The following is a 23,072-nucleotide window of genomic DNA, read 5'->3' on the forward strand; positions in this document are numbered from 1 at the left end:
AATACGGAAAGATGGAGGCCTGAAATGGGAAAGTGGGCCTGTGACAATGTGAACTGGGGGAAGACAGATTTATTTGCCAAATTCTGGGATATTAGAAGAGATATCTTTTTAATAAAGAAAACAGAGTAATACTTTACATAACAAGAAGGAAACTTAAGAAAACTCATTACCTCAAGGGAAAGTAAAAACAGCAAACCACCCTCTCCCTCTAGAAAGCTTCCCTTGGTGGCATGCTACGCCATCATACCGGGCTGCTGGGACGATTGCCTGACCCAGGATGCAGATCACCTTGCTCTTTGAGGGAAAGCTTTTCTTTAAATTCCCTTGTCCCCATCTGCACTCTGGAGCTAGAGCAAGTAGCTTATACCTGAAAACATATGGCTATTACTAAAACCTACCACAGAAGGCTTTGGCGGTGATCACTACTGCTAAGGTGTCGTTAGCCTTGTCTAAATGTGGAGCAAAAAATCCTGTTTGGGGTCATGTATGTGGCTTAGTGGCTGAGTGTTTCTCATTCACTCAGGTCGTGATCCCGGGGTCCTGGGATCGAGTCCCACATCGGGCTCCCCGCAGGGAGCCTGCTTCTCCTTCTGCCTATGTCTCTGCCTCTCTGTGTCTTATGAATAAATAAAATCTTAAAATAAAAAAATAAAAAAATCTTAAAATAAAAAAATAAGATCCTGTTTGGACTATAAAGAAAAGGAAGCAGAATAATACCTTATAAATGACAGATGGCTTTAGCCAAAATATCTCCTTTGCTCTCCACCACAATCCTATGCAGTATTTCCGATTAGAGGCATTTTTATTACTGATAAGAAAATGAAAACTCAAATGTTGAGGTTTGCTCAGCACTACAGGGTCAACCAGCCTCAGAGCTGCAACCGAGAGCAGAGGCCAAGGCTCTGATTTCTCAAGACCAGCCTTCCAGTCCCCCAGGAGCCTGCATGAAGGGACACACCGTGGGTGTCCTAGGCCGGGGAGGCCTCCGAGAGGGGACCAGGGAATGAAGAGACACTAAGCCAGCAATTCTGCGTAATGCTTAGGCTCCGGCACTCACTCTTCTACAACCACCACCCACCACCTCACAACCACAAAACCAATTTTCCACGTTGCTCTTCAAAGGCAGAAATGGAGGAAACGGTTGTGGTAGCAAATGAGTACTTTTCCAAGGCATGCTGTCCTAAGCCATCCGCTCTGGAAAATTCAAATGAGGACCAAATGGAGAGTTATCCCCTCATGGGCTTCACCCTCCTGATTAAAGAGAAAATGACAGATGCAAGGAATTCCTTAAACAAGACTTTGTGAACCCAGTTTGGCCAGTGCAGTTTTATTTTTTTCTGTTACATATGCAGAACTTTCAACATGGCAGACAGAACATATATATCATTTTTAAAATGTACAAGGTACTTACATATCGAAGGATTGTAACCTGTGGGTTTGGCAGTGTATTCAAAACAGGCCTTCACCTTGAGGCTGTATAAAATCAAACACATATTCTTTAAAGAATGCATGACTGCGGTAGGAAAACAAAACAAAACAAAACAAACCACCCCATGGTCCCTAGCTCTGAAGTCCCTGCACTGCCCACGGATGAGTAAAAGGTTTTATGTTCACTTGACCGAGTCCCTGTCCCCTTGTCCATTTCTGTCTTACTGATGTCTGTGGCTCCTTAGAGCAACAGGATCATCATAAAGCAAAAGTACGAAGCTGAGGGCGTTACATGCATACGGTGGAAGCTCTCACCATATCCCGCTAGGCGCCCCACATAATGTTTTCTGGCGGAGGTCAATCGTGTCAGGTGTTATGGTGACCGTTTTCTGAATATTGATCACAGGCCGGGACCTAAAAACAAAGGAGTAAAACACAGGCTCAGCCTTTGGCTACCTTGAGTGGAAAATGAATTCATATACTATCAGCTGCCTACTACATCTTAAAAATTTACCACAGGGGGAGAAAATCGTTCCCCTATTGCTAAAGAAATTGTTAGCAGGTATCATTTAAAACTTGATTATACCATTTTTACCAAAGGTTTTTAAATATAACATTCATTTATAATTATAAAATGTTTTCTAATTTTAACATTAGAGTTTTTCAATGGAAAGGAACACGTGTAAAATTTGTAAAGGTCCTAGAGCTTTCAGGCAAATCATATGGCTCTGCCGCCACCCAAGCCTCCAAGTGGCCTGGTATGTCCTTCCAGACACTATCAGTGCTACTTTTCTAACATTTCAGCAGCCTTCTCCTGCCTATCCACAGATCTAGTTCCTGGTTTCTCAAAGCTGGTGGTGCTGCTCTGCACCCACACGTCATCAGAGATTTAACCAGCCCCTCATATGAGTAGACATTTACGCTGCTTTTAGGCTTGTAGCTCTGGCAAACGTCCTTCTTGTACATGTTTCTAGGCACATGTTTGAATTCCGCTATAGGATGAACTCCTAGCAGAATTCCTCAGTTGAAGAGTATGTGCGTGTTTAATTACTTATGAGCAATCTTGCCAAAATACCCCCCCCCCTTTAAAAAACTCAAAACCCACATACACCTCGTACCCAAGATGCTCACTATCAGGGTTTCTACATACACATGAATTGTAGTAATACAGGCAATCCCAAGCTGACAGGTCTCCATCCTACAAACGTTTGCGCTTCCTTCCCATCCCCAGCCTTAAGTCTTTGTCCTTCTGCCACCAGAATGGGCTACAACTTTTCTACCCCCACAGTAGCTCCATAAGCAAAAATTCAAGCCTTTAGCCTTTCCCATCTCTCCTCTGCCTAACCCCAGCCTCACAAACACACTCAAGCAGCTGGAATCCCATACCTTTGGCCCTTCTCACCATATAAAAACATCTTGCTGTCCCTTACATCTTCTCCCCTACCTCCCACAGCCAAAGGGGTCAACACCACCAGCCTATTTCTGACCTCTGCCACAAAATCCAAGTATATGGTGCAAGTGGGATGGGGGAGGTAGGCCCCGCTCATCTCCATCACTCCCCAGCCAGAACGCAGAATGGGATCCATGGTCTCATTACCACATGGATCCAGTTAGACTGACTTTCCTGGGCTTCTGGTAAACCAGCCATCCTGGGGAAGAATATTTGATAGGATAATGCATTCCAAATCCCAAATGGCGAGCTGAAACTTCTGGAATCAATCTGTCGGTAGGCTAGAGAAGACCCGAGTACATTCATGGGCAGAGTGGGAGTCTATAAAAGGACAAATACTGTCCCCACATTCCTGTTTATAAATTTCCTTTTACCTCAACTGTTGACTTTTCTATTATTATTTTAGATAGCTGTTAGTTTTCTAAGATACTAACCAGATATTCCTAATTAAAGTTTTGAAAGCATATTTTAAGAAGGAAAAATCCAAATATTGAAAATCCAATTGCTACAGAAGCAACAGTGTTTTACAGATGATAGATTAAGGCCCTAACGTGACATAAATATCAGAAGGAAATATTTTAACACAGTTCTACCTAAAACATTTTTATTTCTGTTTTCTATTTAAAATTCTTTTTACTTTTTTTTTTTTTTTTTTAAGTAAACTCTATACCCATCCTAGGATTCAAACTCAAGACCTTGAGATCCAGTGTTGCATGCTCTTCCGACCGAGCTAGCCAGGTGCCCCCCCCCCCCTTTTTAAACACAACAATATATACAAAATTTGAATGCACAACATATGATGAATCAGGAAAATTGTGCCTTAACACATGAAGCAAATCTTTCTGGTTCAGCTACCTCTCGTTTGTTTGGCATTTATTTATGAACTACCTTGAAGTACTATTATGATTTCAGGGGGAAAAATGCATAGATGTTGTGATCCTAGGCTCCCAGGATCCAGCCTCAAATTAAGCAGTTCTGGGCTTCCAGTTCTCCATTTGTAAAATAAGGGAATTAAGTTCTCCTATTTATATGAAAAGATGTTAAAATTTACTTTTGTGCTATGTTTGAGCAAAGAAGGAACAAGTTCATAGGGTTCATAGTCAACCTACTTATTAGGACACGAATACTTTAATACATGCCAGCTATATTCAGCGGCAAATATTTAACTAAAAATAGGTTATGTGCTGAGAAAACTTGGTAACCAAATTTTGGTATAGGAACTCAAGGCGTCTTGATACCTGAGGGCTATACCTCAACTAGAAGTGCACACTGCATTTTGATGCACACTTAGCTGCATGTTACATACTCTTCTACCTTTTAAAAACATTGAATATTTTAAGGGGTGCCTGGGTGCCGCAATCTGTCAAGCATCTGACTCTTCGTTTTGGCTCCAGTCGTGATCTCAGGGTTGTGGGATCAAGCCCTGTGTCAGGCTCCACACTAAGCATGGAGTCTGCTTAGAGATTCCTTTGCCCTCCCCACTGCGCCCCTCCTGCTTATGTACACGCTCTCTCTCTCTCTCTAAAAAAAAAAATCGTTAAAAAATAAAAAACATTGAATATTTTAAGATTAATACCTATATGAACAAAGAGAAACAGGCATAATATAAAGGCAGTGTTTGAGAACCAGCGGACAGACCAGAGGCCAAATGCTTTAACTTCAGAGGGCACACAGAACCACACACTCCCCAGTGTGACAGCTTAGGTGGCCCCCTGGGTTCCTAGGACAGATATGTATCACCACAACACAAACCACTGCTGATCTATTGATGTTTTCCCCAAGGCTTCGCTTTTCTCAATCACGTACACACGTTCATTTAGTTAACTTTTTTTCCTTTTAACTTTCTTTGTCCTCACTAACATCTCAGATACATTCTTCTCCACTTCTTTTCAGGTCTCCTACTCCTGCTATCTGTAATTTCTGTGGTGGTTCTTCGTTTTCACGTGAAAGGCTTTCACAGATCTTGCCATCTAATCAGAAAACTATTTTTCTATGATATTCTATATACATATACTATATTCTATATTTTTATAGTCTTTTCAGAAGCATCTTCTTGACATCAGTTTCTTACCCCCAGAGGTTTTGCTTAGGATTATATTTTAGATAATGAGACTACATCTCTACCTGACACTTTTCTCGAAGTCTACAGGATAATGATAGGTTTTTTTTTTCCTTTAGGGTTTCACTGTACATTAGCACCCATTTGAAACATCTTTAAAGGGGTTCCTGGGTGGCTTAGTCGGTTAAGAGTCTGCCTTCGGCTCAGATCATGATCCCAGGGTCCTGGGAGCAAGCCCCACATTGGGCTCCCTGATCGGTGAAGAGCCTGCTGCTTCTCCTTCTCTCTCTGCCACTCCCCCTGCTTGTGCTATCAAATAAATAAAATATTTTAAAAAATAAAATGTCTTTAAGAAAAATAGCTATAAAGTAAAATAGTTAAAAAAGAAAGAAAAACCCAAATGGTCTAACAATCCAAGAAATGCAAATTTAGCCAAAAGATGAGGTTACATAGCACATGGGCAAAAATCAAATAGATTCATCATGTTCAATCCTATTATAGGTGTGAGAAACGAGGCTTCTCATAGCTTGCTACCACGAACATAAACTGTCACAATCTCTCTGCAGATATATGTATTAATACAAAAAATGTGCTTTTATCCCAGAGATGCTATTTCCAGGAATTTTTCTTAAGGAAAAAAACCACCACCCTATTACATAGAGATGTATAATATACTGTAGCACACTATTTATATTAGCTACAGGTCAGAGACTAATAATTCCATCAACTGAAAATTAAATGCATAGAATGAAATAATATTAACTTGTTAAAAAAATAAGATGGATGTGTCTATACTGACAAGATTAGATTTTTAAGAATCAAAAGAGATTAGGTTTTTAAGAACCAGATTAGAGAACAGGAGTTGAAAATGGCCCTCAGATGATGCCCTAGAAGCAGAAACATACCCAAAATTATCCAAAGTTATTTTGTGGAAGATGGGAATATTGGGGAACTTGCAATTTCTGAAGTTATGTATTAACTTTTTTTTTTTTACAAGAATGTGCTACTTTTAAAATTAAAAAATGAAATAAATGACTTTTAGTGGTGGTCCCCAGCAGTGATGAGACCACTAGGAAAAAGAGGACTCCAGCAAAGCTCACAGGCAAACCCATACAGCCTTTCTGGAGGTCATTTTGGTGAATCTGAATCTAAAGCCTGAAAACCTCTACGAGCTCCCACTCAGCAAATTTACCTTTAAGGAATTTATCATGAGGAAATAATTCAGGACATGTACAAAAGCTACAAAAGCAAGGATGTTTACCAGCCTGTGTATCATGAAAAACCACAAACCTAGAAAGCAGCATAAATATCCAACAGCATGGCAACTGTTAAATAAACTAGACCTAACCCTGTGACACTTTACAAGTGGCCATTAACTTCATCTCAGAAAAGTGCTCAAGGGCAGGGGGAGAGCCCCCCATGCGCTACAAACTCACTGACATTGAGAAAATGCACTGGGCATTACAAACTGACAAAAGCAGATTGCAAAACAATATGTACATTACTAGCTGTTTTGTTAAATATACACGAACATTCACAGAACACAAAAGACTTAGAAACCAAAATTTTGGAGTTTATTAATAACAGATAGTTAAAGGGGATTCTTATTTCCTTTCTTATTTTCTCTGTACTGTCAAATTTTATGTTTTCTTTTAATCAAAATATAAGGTTTTAAAAGTACCTATGAAGTAAAAATTTTTCACCAGTTGTGACTTTCTTCTCAATTCAAAATTAGTAGGGTATTACAAAATAGGTTTTTATCACGTGGTTATGCCACTGTTGAAAAAAAATCTTCAAAATCCATAAGCCTTTGACTTGAGATATAGGTATTATGATTTTCAATTAAAAAGGTCAAAATCTGAGGAGAATCTGAATACTGAACATACGCAAACTGAAGTCGGCAATCACATACCTGAACACGGTTACTGAATCTGAGAGAGAGCCAACAGCGACATCAGGGTAGGAATTTCTATCAAGGTCCATATTTCCAGCAATTGAATATCCAAAATAAGGGGATTTACCCTCAAGGATCTGAAATAAGCAGGGCATCAGAATGATCAGTGGGCTGATCCACAATGCACTTTTCTATACCACAATGAGCTCTTCTATGCTTTGAAGAAGCCACATGTGTCCTTGTAAACTGCAGGTCAAAAGTTCACTAATATATTATACTAAATGATAAATAAATTATAAGTATATATGTGCTCCAACACTTCATACATTTTATTCCATAGACGTCATCTGCTTTACATTATATCTCAAAGGATCAAAGAGCCAATTTTTGATGAGCTTCTTTACCTGCCCTCCAAATGTCTTATTTTTCTCAAGAGCAATTTTTAATTTTTGGAGTCTCAATTCTCCATGTAATCACAACCATCTATTTCATTTGCCCCATTTTACCTCCAGGTAGTATGCTACTAAAGGAAAGAGCTCACATTTCCATCTATTTATGCTATCTGGGTAAAACTGTCTTTTCCTTTGGATTACTTTGATTCCTAGTTTATCTAAGAAATTGGACAAATAAATGCAATGATGTGCTTATTTTAAATCTCTCTCCAAGCTATCTTCTAATAATACATTTTTAAAAACCCCACAAAGTTCATACTATTCGTAGATAAAACACGAGTAGTGTGAAAATGCACACAAACCCAAATAACCTATTAGAAGGCAAAAAGCGGAGACCCTTATCGTAGAAATCCAGGCTGTCTGGTTACCTGTGTTGGCTTGGTATTTATGCCGTTCGGGGATCCATGATAGATAAAAACCTTCCCCATATCATCATAAGGAGCTCCAACTGCAATATCTGTTGACAACATCACATTTCAACAAACACTACATTTTAAAAATGTTCCAATATGATGATTCAAAATAAGATGCGACAGAATTATTTTAGATGATCAAATAATCCATCTAGGAGCATCATAACTATTTCACAGTCTATTACCTACCTGGGTAGCCATCTTGATTAATATCACCAATATTTTTTACTGCAATGCCAAACATGGAATCTTTGGTTCCATTAAGACGAATTGGCTTGACATTATTCCACCTCCCTTGCTGGTTAATGTAAACATACACAGCACCTCCAACTTCTCCATCTCTATCAAAGTACTGTGGGGCTCCAATAACTATATCCTGCCACCTAAAAACATAATGAGAGATGAGTGAACCATCAGCTAAAATACCAGTGAGCTCACAAAGAATAACGCCATCCCAGGTACTAAGAACACAGAGACAGGATGTAGGAAGGACCTCAAATCTGATATTGATTTCTCATCAATTAAAACATTTTTTTAGGTATGGTTATGTAATGTTTAGATACTGTAATGTTTAGGCACGTAAGTGTTTATGTTATGTTCAGGTAAGACATTTTGCACAGGAGCCTGCAATAAATTCCCATAGAACATCATCAAAGGTAAGAACCTAGAGACAATCCTTAAGTTAGAACAAGAGTGCACAGACTCTACACTCCCCCGCCACCCAAGCTGGCACCACCAGACATAAATATTACTTTGTCACCCATCCCTATTTTCAAAAGGACATTCTGGATGCTCCAACAGCTCCCTAAGCCACAGAACAGAAGAACCACGTGGGTATCATTTTTTGAGTGATTTTCCCCCAAAATTTTAATTCTCACAGACCCATGATCCCAAAACATAAGTAAAAACTGAAAACTGAAATTTTAAATTACCTGGGGAGGGTAATGAATGCTGCCAAAATACAAGTGATAAAGATGTTGTGGCAGGATGGTAAAAATCTGGCAGCAAAAATATTCTTTGAATCAACTAACCTGAAAGGATGGCTCTTCTCAAGACCTATAAAAGCCAAAGAACCAACGGTTTCTTGGCAAAGATAAAATAACCTAAGACGCTCTTACCCATCTTTGTTAAGGTCCGCCACTGCCACGTCATAACCAAATGATGAAGCCAGACCTTCCCCGTCAAAAATGTACTCAGGGAGAAGATGTGCAGACTTCATGTCTCTTTTTAGCAAAACCACAGCTCCACTGTGATTGGCTCTTGGAGCACCAGACACGAAAGTGATCTCATCTTTAGAGACAATACCTTTTCCTGAGTCCAAAGAAAAGCCTAGAAAAAAACAAAATAACAGTTCACATCACCCTATATTTCAGGAGGTATCTAACACTGGTAACCCCATCGCTGCCTTTTCCTCCGGCCTCCCACCCCTTACTTTCTGGGCCTCTCTCCCAGCGATCAGATTTACAACATGAAAGAGCTAAAGAGCTAAGAGGTTTGACCTAAGTACAAAGTAGTAGGCTAGTTCATTGCTTCCTATGGAAATATATTGACTTTTAAATGAAAGCACCCATGCTATTTGGCATATGTGTAAAATGAATCACAAAGCATTCGTGCGTCTTAAGAAGCTGTTTGCAATCCATTTTAATACTGGGACTGTGGTAAAAGGAGATCAAGCTAGATACTAAATTATCACGGGGAAGTATACAGAGGAATACAACAGGACACAACATACCTGGGTGCATGCTATAGGGTTCTGCTATAATGTAATGGTTAGTAACTTCCATATTCATCAATCTCCTTAGTAATCAGGCAGGAACAAACGCTAGCATCATTCATATACCACAAGGCAGCATTTCAATATTGTGGACCAATTTAATTCTCAGACACAAACATGCAAACAAGACCATGATTGGTGAGATAAAGTATTTGAGAACCTAGTATGAACAATAGAGGTGAGCTAGTTGTCACTGGTGACAATTACATACTTGTTCAGAGGGTAGAAAATGCTAGACTCCTAATCACAAATCATCAGGTAGGATGTCAGATAACAGACTAAGTGAGGTCCGGTAGCAAGTGAATATAAACGTCTACGTCAAAACCACTCAAATTAAGCAAATCTTGCTATATTAAGGTGAGGCAGATACAGGCTCACCCTTTTTATTGTGATTTATAAAAAAGCTTCACCACTACTGTTACGGTTCTCAAACTGAAGTGAGTTGAAAAATATGATGAGCTCCAAGTTTAGAACAGGGTGATATAATCAAATCCAGCTCTGAAAACCATCTGGGCAGCAGAGCCTCAAGCATGGCATGCTTTTCATGTGTGCTTCACTTGAAATGAAATAGAAAATAAAAAGATTTATGCTCTGTATGGATCAAAAAAAAATTTTTTTAATGACCATGACCAAGACAATTTTTTTGTCATCTCAGAGGTCACAAACCTAGGTAGCTATTCATCATCACATCAGGGGATGTGTTGGGCTGCTCCCTGGGAGGCTGTGTTTTATAAACAAACTGATCAGGATCTGTATAGGAAACGCTGGTCAAAAACAGCAGGCCTAGACACATGCATGGAACGGAAGAGATTGAAGAGAAAGCAATTATGCTTCGTAAGAGGCACAGCAGCTACTGCTGCTCCCGCTGGACGACGAGGCCGCCGCCACATCTGGCAAGCCACCCTTTTTTGCCAGCTTCCAAAACCTCAAGCAGATCATTTTATTCCTCAAACCACTGATTTTTTGAAATGACAGATGCACAGACAGCATGGACAACAAAAACGTAACAATACAAACTTGACTGTGTCCCCCTCCAGGCATCCACTTTTGAGGGAATTCATTCTTCAAAGTGGCAAACGTGTTTAATAAAATATGCAAAATCTTTTCTTTTTTTTTTTTTTTTTATGCAAAATCTTTTCGAATGCTCTAGGAGCAACTATGTTTCTAAAAATCCAAGGGCATCTATCTTAAAGACGGAAGTGCTGGTTTCCTGACTGGAAAACCGTGACCAGGTTTCTTGACTGTTAAATTGTAATTTAAAATTACTTCTGATCATAAATAATCCCTAAGTACCACATTTGATGGGAGGCTGCCTAGTAAAACATATTCAAATAAGATCCAGGTTTGTTGATGATATTTACCCTGAAAAATCATATTTAATAACCGAGACTGCAAACTGCTGGTGCCTGTATCCCATCTCCGTCCTGCAATGCCACCGACCTCGCTGGCACTCACACACCGAGCTGCTTCCCACTCTGCCTCCTAGTCACCAGACTTTCTTTCCCTGGCTGAGGGATCAGCAAATGTGGGACCTTGGACTACAAAATTAATCTCTCTAAGTCACACTTTTTTTTCAATCAGCAAAAGAGGGACAATCATATTTATTGTATAATATTGATGGGAAAATCAAGTAACACCTGTATAGCGGCAAATACAGCATATAGTCGGCACTTAATAAGTGGTAAGTTTAACTTTTCTTTGCCCTCTTCTATTCCTTCAAACCAAATGTTTAATTTGGAGGGAAGGGGGAGTGTCTGCAAGGCTTGTTTTTTTTTTTTTTTTTTTTTTAATTAACAGTACCGTTCATGCATATCTATATAATTAGAACAGTTTAAGAATATGCTTCCTAACACATTGTTTAGAATTATTCTTACGTTTTTACTTTCACCTTCCACTGTTCCAGTAACCTCTCTAGCATAGGGATACTTTCAAAAAAAATAGGTTATTATTTAGGATTAGGAGATTTTTTACATTTTTTTCCAAGAAATGCACAATAATTATTCTTTATGTCAACTCATACCAAGAATTAAAGCTTTTAAAAGCCTTTGTGTAATTACCATAATGCACATGAATAATTTAGGACACCCATTAGTAATGCAAACGAGCCTTAGGAGTTAGGGAATTGGCACTTAGACACAATCTGGGTGTCCTCAAAGCTGCTCTAGCAGTCCTACTCAGCTTCAGCTGGAAAGCCATGGTGCCACCCGCCAGGGGCCCTGTGACATGGGGCCCCCAATCCAGAAGCAGGGCCGACCCTTGGAGAAGAAGTCACAAGGGAAGGACCTGGAGGTCTTGACCTGCCACTTCAGAGTAACTTCATAAATGTAGCTCTTAAGAGTATCTCTAGAAGGAAGCACTAACTGGAGAGACGCAGCAGCTCAGCTTTCTGCTGAGATCCATCATTTTCCCTCCTGGGCTGCAGGAACAGCCTGTTTCAGGTTACAGGGGCTGACACCAGCTCAAGAGACAGACTTCCCTGCGGGACAATTTTAGGAGAGGGTAGGTTTCCACCTGCTTCAGGGGAACGCAGGTCAGAAGGGAAGGGTCCCAAGCATCAGTCAGGTGACCTTAGGATCACCAAAGCTTAAATCCAATGCAGCCACAGGCCCCTGGCTTTGCCTGGCTACTCTCAGCCTCCAAGTCCAGGGTCCTGGGAGGACAGTGTCACACTGAGGCATCTGCAAAGGCGGGCAAGCCAGCTGCGCTCGATCCTACCTAAGTAACTGTTAGCGGGAACAGGAACTAGACTTTCGTCATGGTCGGTCTCTCCACCAACTTCATAAGGCCCATCTTCAAAGATGTTCATGTCAAAAAAAGTGTTATTCTTTTGCTCTACACGAACAATGCCTAAAGAAATGAAATGGCAAAAAAACAAACAAACAAAAAACACATGAAGATGGAATAAAATAAAAGATGTTTCCTAATAAACATGCCTCACGTTATCACCATAAGGACAGGAAGAAAAGTCTAGACAAAGGGAAAAAGGACAAAGGAAAGAGAAGACTTTTGAGGTTATTAAAGTTAAAAAATCAAGTTCATGTGAATTTTTACAAAGAAATTTGTTCTAGCAATTAAAAAAAAATGCCAATGCCCCATGCATTGTTAGGAATTCTCTCTATAATGCCATAAAACCAGATGGAAAATGAAATGTTTACTTAGTTTTTTTTTTTTTTTTTTTTTTTTTTTTTTTTTTAATGTTTACTTAGTTAAATCTACTTCTAGAAAGTAACTTTCTAAGAATTATATGAGCCTGGTGTGTTTTACATTTTCTGTAATCTATATCAATAGATATAGATCCTATTTTCTGATCCTATATCAATTTACCTACTTTACTATAATGTAAAAATGTTGTGATCCTTTCTCCAAATCACTTTAACGAAGATTTCTTCTCTCTAAAATTTTCACAATTAACAGGTAAAAAGAGAAGATTTCCTAGAATAAGCCCACTATGGGACTTTTAAAAATGGTAATATTTTAAGTCAGGGTTTATAAAGCAGGTAAGACAGGTTTCCCATAAACATATACATACATAACTGTGGGTGTCTTTGTTGTTTTACTCCAAATGGCATCTATTCTTGCTACAATAAAACTATTTCTAAATTCAATGTGTTATTTTGATTAGGTCAATGTAACCTGACAAATACTGTTAAGTTGGGGGTGCAGAGGCCAAAGGAAATTACTCCCAAAGGTTACTATGGATGACAGAAAGAGGAAGGTGTCCTCAAAGATGATTTCTAATAGGAATTCAAACTTGAGAGATTTTTCTGATGCAGAAGGGAAAATATTCCTAAGTTTTTCTTAAGGAGAAAAAATGTTATAATATTTATTTTAATAAATTTCACACAAAAAAATGTCTTATGTCTAAATCCTATGCATTTCTCTTCATTATGCATTAGAGTTAAATTAATTGTCCTGGATAACATAGTGGTTTTCTATGCCTGCCTCATTTCTTCAGAGAAGTTAAACTTTATTACAGGAGCTGACCAGATTTGCCCAAATTGAGAGTCCTTCTCCCTCCCAGGGTCTCCTTTTATCTACATCACAATCCTAATTAAACAACTTTCCTATAAATTTTCTAAAACTATCATCTCAAAATTCCCTGATTTGTCATCTACCCTTCTTTTTTGCTTTATTAGCAAACTACTGCCTTTTAAGATAATATATAATGAAAGAAATGTCTGTATCAAAACACTGTTACTTGTATATGACACCGTTCAATTATTTTGTTTTCAGATCACTACCTTAACATGTTTATTAACATTAAAACTGAAAAAACTTTCAGCCTCAAGAAAATGCGGAAACAGAAAAAACTGCAAATGTTAATTATTATATTCTTAGAGAAAAAAGTTAACTACTTGTATTAATATAAATTCCTGGTAAAGGGGAAAACTATCTTCAAACATATATTCACACTACTGTTTTTGAAATCATGTAATTGAGAGAATATCCTACCTTACTTCTATAATATACAAGTGCCTTATAATACATTTTGGTTTAACCTAAAATATACTCAATCATGGTACATAGAAGAGAAATTATGTAGTCATTCTAATCTCTATTGCTACAAATACATGTCATACCTTTCCAGTTATAAGTGCCCGGGGCTCCAAACACAATGTAATGGAAGTCTTTAGTAAAAGTAGCTGCTACTCCTTGCTGGCAAGAACCAAATTTTTCATGGCCTCTCAATCGGCCATCGCAAAAACTCCAGTCTCCTCCATCCATGTCATCCTCAATCCTGAGATTCTGACTCAGGACGTAACACCTTCCAAAGATATCTCGGGATTCCTGCTTTGTATTGACATGTTGCCTTTTTTCATATCGGTGAGCACATGTCTGCAAACAGATGGAGTAGAGTAGCCTATTCATTTCTATAAACCTCATGTTTATTATTGGACCATTTTATCAATTTGTAATAAAGAGATTAATTCTAAATGGGACCAGATCCAAAACCAGCAACTGCTCCCCAAAGTGGCATATGGAGACCACTGGCTAGCATATAAGAACTAGGACTTTGGTCTCATTCTCACCCGAAGAATAATGCTCCGGTCCAAATACTGGATGTCAATCTGTAATCCACAGGAAATTTATGTGTAATTTTACTTGTCACATCAACAATGGGAAACATCTTATTTTATTTTCTTAACTTAATTAGGCTTTCACATCAGTATATTTATGAAAATATGTAATTATATTCCAGAGGAGAGAAATCAGACATATTTCCATAGGAACCAGGCAAACAACAGTTAAAACAAAGACCACTATTTCCTTATAACCAGTACTAACTTATGCTCTAAATGCCGATTAAGTTTATTTTAAAAGGCAGAGAGAATTACACTGCCAGAAAAGATGGAATAATCTCTATAATTTACAAGGTATTCATGGTTACCCTCCATGTACCATAGGCTGACTACCAGACTTCATGATATCCACGTTGATTTCCTGTAATCCCTTAACTATCAAAATTCAGGGTTCGGTAAAATTCTCATTTTTTTCAAAATCCTATATCTATTTGTAAGAGCAATCAGATTTTGAAAGAGACACAGAGAGAGACCATCATAATCCAGCCTGGAAGGCCACCTCCCGCAATCCACCTGATAACCTTTCCTTCACTGCCGCTTGTATTTCCTTCACTACTGCTTGTATTTGAAGATGTTGAGAACAACCAACCAGAGTTTTAAATTACCTGCTCTTACTTTCCATTACCATTCCCATATTTTTTATAACTCAAAAAGCCATACAAGGGGACACAAACCTGGGACACAAACCATCATCTAGTTGTGTTCTGCATTCTAAAGACCATCTGGTGCTTTAGGGGTATTCAGTGAAGGCTTATTAATAACTTGAGTCTGAAAATTCTAAAGAAATATATCAGAGACGTCTGGTGGCTCAACAGTTGAACATCTGCCTTCAGCTCAGGCCGTGATCCTGGGGTCCAGGGATTGAGTCCCGCAAGGGGCTCTCTGCGGGGAGCCTGCTTCTCCCTCTGCCTATGTCTCTGCCTCTTTCTGTGTCTCTCATGAAGAAATAAAGTCTTCAAAAAAAAGTGTATCAGAAGTCACAGAGGGGCGCCTGGGTGGCTCAGCTGGCTATTCATCCGACTCTTGATTTCAGCTTAGGTCATGATCTCAGGATCGTGAGATTGAGGCCCACGTCGGGCTCCACACTCACTCAGCATGGAGTCTATTTGAGATTCTCTCTCTCCTTTTCCCTCTGCCCCTCCCTCTACTTGCACACACTCTCTCTAAAGTAAAAAAATAAAAATCTTTAGAAAAAAAGAATGCCTCAATTTCTTCCTGACATCAATTCCTGCTTTAAAGCAGTGAGTGTTCTGGAATGCCCCTGTGTGTGGGCAGGACTCTGCCCGTCTTGTTCTCTGCTGTCAGCCTGGTGCTAGCACATGACAGGCACTCCGACATTGTGGAATGAGCCTGCTTCTCCACACTTACCACAACTTTGCCCCCTGGACCTTGGCTCTGCACGGTGACCCCCATCCATTGATCTTCTTTGCTTTCTGATGAAGGGTCAGCTGTGGAAAGCAGCACAGGTTACATACACATAGTTAGGACTTCAAAGTGACTGAAGCAGGCAATGAAGCAAAAGAGAACACAAATACAAGATGGTTTCTAAACTGTCTAGATTCCAAGTCTTGCTCCTCAGCAAATTCAATTACTCAATCCAGAAAAATTATTTCTCCTTTTAAGAAAATAGGGTAAGTGCTTACTGGTAAGAATCTTCTTAAAATTCTTTACATAAAATATATAGCTTTACTTGATGGCCCCATGCTCATTCTGACTGACAACCAGGATCCTGAGTACAAAAAGCTATTTGAAAATTATAAGACTCAGGAGTAGCCTTCCCACAAATGCGACTTAACGCAAAGATGTAAAAATCCAGTTTCCAAACTCCAGTTGCCATCCACAAGAAGTGGATATTTCTCCTCAGACCCAAATTTGTTATTTACATAATAGCATGAATTACTCTTTTCTTTCTTGGAGATGGGAAGACAAGGCCTCAGACTCACTTTAGTTGTTCTATCAATGCCGAAAAAGGAAAGCGATATATTTAGTTTTTACCCCCTTCCCCTCCAAAAGGGAGAAACCATAAATATCATCATGTATGTGTTCATTTCAGCATCAATCTGAACCTACTGTATGACCCTATATCCAAATTTTTGCCTTCCTCAATGAGAAGGCAGGCATGATTTTTTTAAAATCTTGAATCGTTACAAAAATGTGAAAACTAAACAACCTTAAATAGAGAGAAGCCAAAATGTTGAAGAGTGATTATGTCTAGATTACCCATGGGCTTTTGGTTTTTCCCTTATATAGGTTGGTTATCTTTTACAAGTTTCCCCACAATTAACATATCATTTTCTATTCAGTGAAGAGAAAAAAAACCACACAAGTGTTATTTCTGAAAGATGAAAAAGCAAGAGAAGAACATAAACGTGAATCTGCAAATCTACTTAGACCAGATATGTCAAATCTGGCTTGCTTGGAAGCTTCTCAGTACACTAACTGCTCTGCTCAGCATAGATCCCTCCCAACACAAGCCTCTAGTTGAGCCGGTTGGGCAAAATTATCCATGATGGTCAGCTCTCACTTCTGAGAGATCGGATATTTAAGAGTCTCTCTCGCAAATATTTGCACGTGAGAACTTCTGGCAGCTAAGCAGATTTTCTTCTTCGCTGCTCTGAATTCAGTTTAACAACCTCCTGTAGGACCTCAGCCATCACTAGGTGGCGACATCAATACACCATATCCGTTCAGAAAGCAACATCAGGAAAGGCAGCAATTCTGTGCGGATCCCAACATCACTGAAAAAGTAGATGTTTTCAGGGCAAAGAGAAACAGTCAAGACATGTCATTAAAAGAGGCCTCCTCCAAGAACAAACGCTTGGATCCCCTTTCCTTCCTCGTGGAAAGGGCAAATTGGGGTACAGGCGAGCTGGCCAAGGGGACACAGTGAAGACAGAAGAACACACCGTCGTTGTCAAATTCAATCCGTGTGCAAGGCCCTGGGGAGGTGATGTCACAGCTGTACAAGCCTCCAGTTCTGTTGGCCCTCTGCAGCGGAAGGGCCACCGCCCGAGGGGCCCCCACAAGCAACCTGTGGACAAAACAGAGAATTTGGAGACTTGAGTTTAACACAAAATTAACATTTCAGTAAATCAGAACCGAGAGATATTAGGATTATTCCTCCTGGGTCAAGAGATTCCACCCCCAACCCCCCCAAGCGCAGGTGCTGGGGACAGTAAAGGTGGAATCCTGTGACTGGCTCATGCTACACACACACACACACACACACACACACACACACACACACACACACAACTAGACGAGTCAAGCCTGAGTGGAGGGGTTGTTGAAACAAGGTAAAAAGTAGGCCATCTCTCGTGGTATCAGCACCTCTCGGGGTAGGATCCTGGTGTTTTAAAACACACACTTTTCATAGAACATGACCCCTAAGCCTAGGCCCGGGACAAATGGACTTCCACAGACACTCCCACCCCGGAGGGGAAATGGCCCCATTAAACTTAACAAGCGATCATATGTCAATGTCTAACTCTGTGCCTTCCCGAGGTAATTTTCAAAGGTAATTTTGACCATACCCTGAATCTTCAGTTCACATACTGTTAATTAAACAATGAGGCCATTCGGCCTATGTAAGCAAAAATCTCTAAGCCTCAAGGTTATAAAATCAAACCCTAGCGACAACACATCACCAACAGCCAACCAGGCGTCAAGCTACAGCTGATTAAATAATTTTTCTTTGCTTACCAGGCTTTCCCTGGTTCCTGTTGGCAGAGCACTCTTAACCACTTCCAAACTTGCTGCTACCAGATTCCAACCATTTTTTGCTCAAATTCATAAAGCTTTTTAATATGCCTCAGTTTATCTTTTAATAATACTGATTTAGAACCTAATCTTGCCCAAGACACAAGTGAACTGAATCTCTCTCCCTCTACTCACCTCCCCCCCACCCCCCCACCCCCGCCCCTTTCTTTCTCCGCCTTTCAGTGTCAGCCTTACTTTGGGCACTCTTGCCTCGGCCAGGTTCCTCCACGATGGTCCGGGCAGTGCCACCTGGGTACTGGGAATCACAGCAGTACTTCTTCCTCCCATCCCACTAAGAGGGTCCCTAACCGCAACCCACAGTCCTTAAAATCTGTTTCACAGCCAGGAGGCATCCTCATAGATCCACTATCTTTCTGCAGGGTTCCTTCTGTACTCACCATCTTTGGGCCTGGCTGACTCACGGATCAGCTGGGAACAGAAACAAAGAGAAGAAACACACCTGACTGGACAGAGAGAAGGGAGACCGGAGCTGGGGGGAGAAAGGGCAGGGCACACAAATGTGAACAAACAACTTCCCAAACAGAAAATGAGCCACTCCTGGTCTTTAAGAAACCCACGAATCTCAGATGCTAAAGCAAAAACAAACAAAAAACCTGCCTACAAGCAAAACTGTCCCTACTACCTGTCTCTGATCCCAATAAAGGATTTAACCAAAACTATTTTTAAGCCAATACAATGCAGCAGGTGCAAGAGAAGGAAATGCACTCAAGAAACAGGGAGGGGACCCAACTCTCTCCAGGGAAGGCCTGTGAAGCAGGCGATACAGAAGGAGCACTTGGGGGAACACATGTCCCTCGCACTGTCCTTCCTCCCAGATGCCTGGATGGCAGGCACAGGTCCGCTTCCACCTCGAAATCCCTCCTACATTTGAAGGGATGAGCCGCACACACCAAGATACACAAGTGGAACGGAGACTTAGGGACAAGGCAGGGCCCCTGGGTGCCTCGAAGTTCTTGGCAGAGGGTACAGGCAAGGCCGAGGCCACAGGGCGTCTCCTCAGGACCGCCACACACACATCCCACCCATGTGGTCCCAGATCCCAGGAGCTCCGACAAGTAGCTGGGAAGCAAGAACCGGCCTCGACCGTAAGTGAGCAAAGCTCAATTACCTGGCAGATCTGGGGATGCAACCCTGACCCCGGGACCGGGCGGGATTAGCAAAGTGCTGGGGGCCAGAGCACTGAATCACAGGATGTGAGCCCTGGAAACAGCAGAGCATCCAGCCCTCTAATTTTACAGATAAGAAAACAGAGGCCTTCGCATTGCAAGGAGGGTAATTACTCTGCCCCTGAGCTCTCCCAGCTAGATACGTGGGGGGGGGGGGGGGGCAGGACAAAAAATTACTTTGGAGCAATGTTTTTTCCCCCATTCCTGTCAAATGCTTCCTAAAATATAAAACCCCCAGATTTCAAGGCATCTATCACCTTAGCTGGAGAGGCAGAACCTCCAATGAGACAAACGGCTGCTCTGCTACGGACGAGGCTGAGGGCGGGCGAGGGAAGGCCTTACTGGAATGGGCGGGCGAGGCTGGGGAGGCGACCTGCCCGGGGAACCAGCTCCAACCTCCAACGGGAAGGCCATAAAGAGCCGCCCGGGGTTCCAAGGTTGTTCCTGCGTCTTCCCTGCGCTTCCTCTCCTCCTCACCCACGCCCGAGGCCGGCCAGCTACCCGAGGCAGGTGCTGGCCCTGTTATTTCCTGCTCCGTCTCCCTCGCTCACGTCTTCCTTCCACACACCTTCCAGAGCCTTCTGGAACGAGCAAGGGTTGGCCGCCCCTCCCTCCCAGCTCGGCCCTGAGGGAGCCAGGCCCACACGCAGGTGGCAGAGGGCGGCGAGGCGGCGAGGCTGGGCCCGAGGAGGGCGCCAGACCCCGCCTGTGAGGAAGGGGTCGGGGCGCGGCGCTGAGGCGGCGACAGGGGCCTCCTGCTGCTCCAACACCTGAGGAGCCGGGGCCAGGGCACCTCGGGGCAGGCTCCCCCTCCCTCAGGCGCGGCCTAGCAGCCCCCCCTCCGCGCACCACCTTCCGCTGCCCTCCTCCTCCAGAGAGGCTAACTGCGGGTCTTTGCCTGCGCTGAAGATGCCAAACTTTTTTTTTTTCTTTTATGTTTAACAAAATTTATCATGGTGCTATTTAATCTGTTTTTTTTTTTTTTTAAGAGTTATTTATTCATGAGAGACACGCGGAGAAGCAGAGACACAGGCAGAGGGAGAGGGAGGCTCCCTGCGGGGACCGGACGTGGGGCTCGATCCCAGGACCTGAGCCAAAGGCAGACTCTCAACCACTGAGCCACCCAGACGCCTCTCTGGTGCTATTTAGAATAAAAATGCCCAGCTCTTACAGGAGGAGTCCACACATTTTACTTGTAGCAGCTACTGCGGATGAAAGCCAAGTGCACAGAAGAATGGAAACAGCAAGAAGGCTTGGGGGTGGGGGTGGGGGGGCAGGAAACCCAGAAGAGAACCCAGCCAACATGCGAAATGTGCCTCCTGAGGGCTCTGTGGCTGTGTTTCCAGACGGTGCTTCCCCCCAGGTCCCGGGACAGTGGGCACAGTGTGCCCTAGATGGAGGCGGACAGCCCTGGTCTCGGGCCTCAGGCCCCAGTCAGCCAGAGGGGGACACACAGCAGTCACCAGGGAGCCTGCCCTGCCCTGGCTGCATCTGGTTCCCGGGGACCACACTGAATAGGAAGTTCAGGAAAACAATGACCCAGGGGCAGGTGGAAGTTAAGTTGGATAAAATCAGAATCGTAGAAAACAGAAGGAAGCACCTTGATGGAAGAACCCAGTAACTAGCCCCAACCAAGCTCAGCAATTGGCAGGTGTCTTAATCCTCAAGGTAGAAGCAGTTTTCTCTGGATGGGGAAACTAAGCTTTGAAACCAGCCTTAATCAGGAGATCACAGCCCATGAGCAGAGGCTGCGTCTGGAGGGAACAAGTAATCAAAAAGAGCTGTGTCCAGTCAAACAATGGCACCGTCCCCAGTGTAACCCACCTAAAGTCCTATGGGATGGGCACTGGTCTAAGCCATTCAAACACAGCTGCCTCCTGAGTACAGCTCCAAAAGGGAGGGTTCTGCTCGTAGAGGAACGCACAGGCCACACCGAACTCCAGCTTCTGCTCAAATCCCAGCTTTCTCCACTTTGCCCCTCATGCCCTTTGTTTTAAGATTTTATTTATTCATGAGACACACACAGAGAGGCAGAGATACAGGCAGAGGGAGAAGCAGGCTCTGTGCAGGGAGCCCGACGTGGGACTCGATCCCGGTACTCCAGGATCACACCCTGGGCGAAGGCAGGCGCTAAACCACTGAGCCACCCAGGGATCCCCCCCCCCCCCCAATGCCCTTTGATGCTGGCTCGGTGCAAGCAGCACCCACTCTCTGGGCACTGCCAGGATACCCACAGCAATGCCTGGGACTTGGGCAGCAGCTGCTAGGCTGCTCAACTCATCTCTTAAGCAGTGACAGCAGCTGCTGTCATTACTAACCCACCCAGTATGTATGGAGGAATTCAAATTTCAGTAACAACTCACATTCAGAGTGACAGGAACCAGGGGCCCTGTAGAAGTTATGGCCTTCAAAGGGAAATAATGGAAATTAACAGAACGGGATCTGAGAAGCCTATTCCCCTATCAGGGCAAAAGAAAAACTGTCAAGGAAAGGTGAGAATCTAAGTTTGAACTAAGATTGTTTTAGACGCCAAAAGGAACGGGAAAAATGACTTCCCAGATTGCTTTCCACAGGGGAGGTGAACAATCACCTCTGGGATTTTGGAGCTGTAATGACATAAAAACTGCCCTGGGATTCCAACATATTGAAAAGCCACATTTAAAATACAAAACTCAGGGTACCTGGGTGGCTCAGAGGGTTAAGTGTCTGCCTTTGGCTCAGGTTGTGATCTCAGGGGCCTGGGATCTCGTACCTCATCCCTGCATCGGGCTCCCAGCTCAGTGGAGGGTCTACTCCCTCTTCTCCTCCCTAAGATTGTGCTGTCTCTCGCTCGCTCTAAAATGAATTAATAAAAAAATTTTTTAAAGATTTATTTATTTATTTAGAGAGAGAGAGAGAGAGAGGCAGAGACACAGGCAGAGGGAGAAGCAGGCTCCATGCAGGGAGCCCGACGCGGGACCCGATCCTGGGTCACCAGGATCACACCCTGGACCAGAGGCAGTGCTAAACCACTAAGCCAAAAAATAAATAAATAAATAAACCACTGAGCCACCCAGGCTGCCCAACAAAAATCTTTAAAAATAAAATAAAATACAAAATTCCGGGCACCTGGCTGGCTCAGTAGGGAGAGTATGCAGCTCTTGATCTCAGGGTCATGAGTTCAGGCCACACACTGGGTGTCAAGGTTACTTAAAACCTTAAAAAAACCCAAAACCATATCATCTTTAAAGATGAAACAACATGAAATAACAAAATACAATATAAAAGGCTAATAATGACATAAGCGAGACATAAAACTGAGGGTAGGATATGAATTCAGGTCTCTGGAGCCTAGATCAGAATTGCTGGCCAAGATTCAGGACCCACTCACATGCTATTAACGGCAAGGTTATTTCAACCTCAAGTAAGCCACACTCCTACCTCATATCCTCAAGTTCTCCCCCAAAGAGAGCTGGGTATACTTTTGTATAACTAAACTTCAAAAAAGATCTACACACTGGAACGCTTTTAAAACTCTAAGGACAATAGCAGCTTTGCTTCATTGTTTTTGGCAATAACTCATTTCCTCAAGGATT

General features: G+C 42.1%; 1 protein-coding gene across 2 annotated transcripts in view; it reads right to left on the minus strand.

The window, feature by feature from the left end:
- Positions 1 to 23,072, minus strand: part of ITGA6 (integrin subunit alpha 6) — an 81,680-nt gene that overhangs the window by 26,999 nt on the left and 31,609 nt on the right. For both annotated transcript variants that reach the window (XM_077883028.1, XM_077883029.1), the window contains exons 2-11: positions 17,458 to 17,582; positions 15,920 to 15,999; positions 14,051 to 14,306; positions 12,186 to 12,317; positions 8,815 to 9,025; positions 7,886 to 8,079; positions 7,652 to 7,740; positions 6,850 to 6,968; positions 1,744 to 1,842; positions 1,412 to 1,473 (exon numbers count right to left, since the gene is read on the minus strand). In XM_077883028.1, the coding sequence (XP_077739154.1) occupies positions 1,412 to 1,473; positions 1,744 to 1,842; positions 6,850 to 6,968; positions 7,652 to 7,740; positions 7,886 to 8,079; positions 8,815 to 9,025; positions 12,186 to 12,317; positions 14,051 to 14,306; positions 15,920 to 15,999; positions 17,458 to 17,582 (1,367 nt within the window). The remainder of the gene's footprint in view (positions 1 to 1,411; positions 1,474 to 1,743; positions 1,843 to 6,849; positions 6,969 to 7,651; positions 7,741 to 7,885; positions 8,080 to 8,814; positions 9,026 to 12,185; positions 12,318 to 14,050; positions 14,307 to 15,919; positions 16,000 to 17,457; positions 17,583 to 23,072) is intronic.

The sequence above is a fragment of the Canis aureus genome, chromosome 34, assembly GCF_053574225.1.
Source record: "Canis aureus isolate CA01 chromosome 34, VMU_Caureus_v.1.0, whole genome shotgun sequence".
Taxonomy (NCBI): Eukaryota; Metazoa; Chordata; class Mammalia; order Carnivora; family Canidae; genus Canis; species Canis aureus.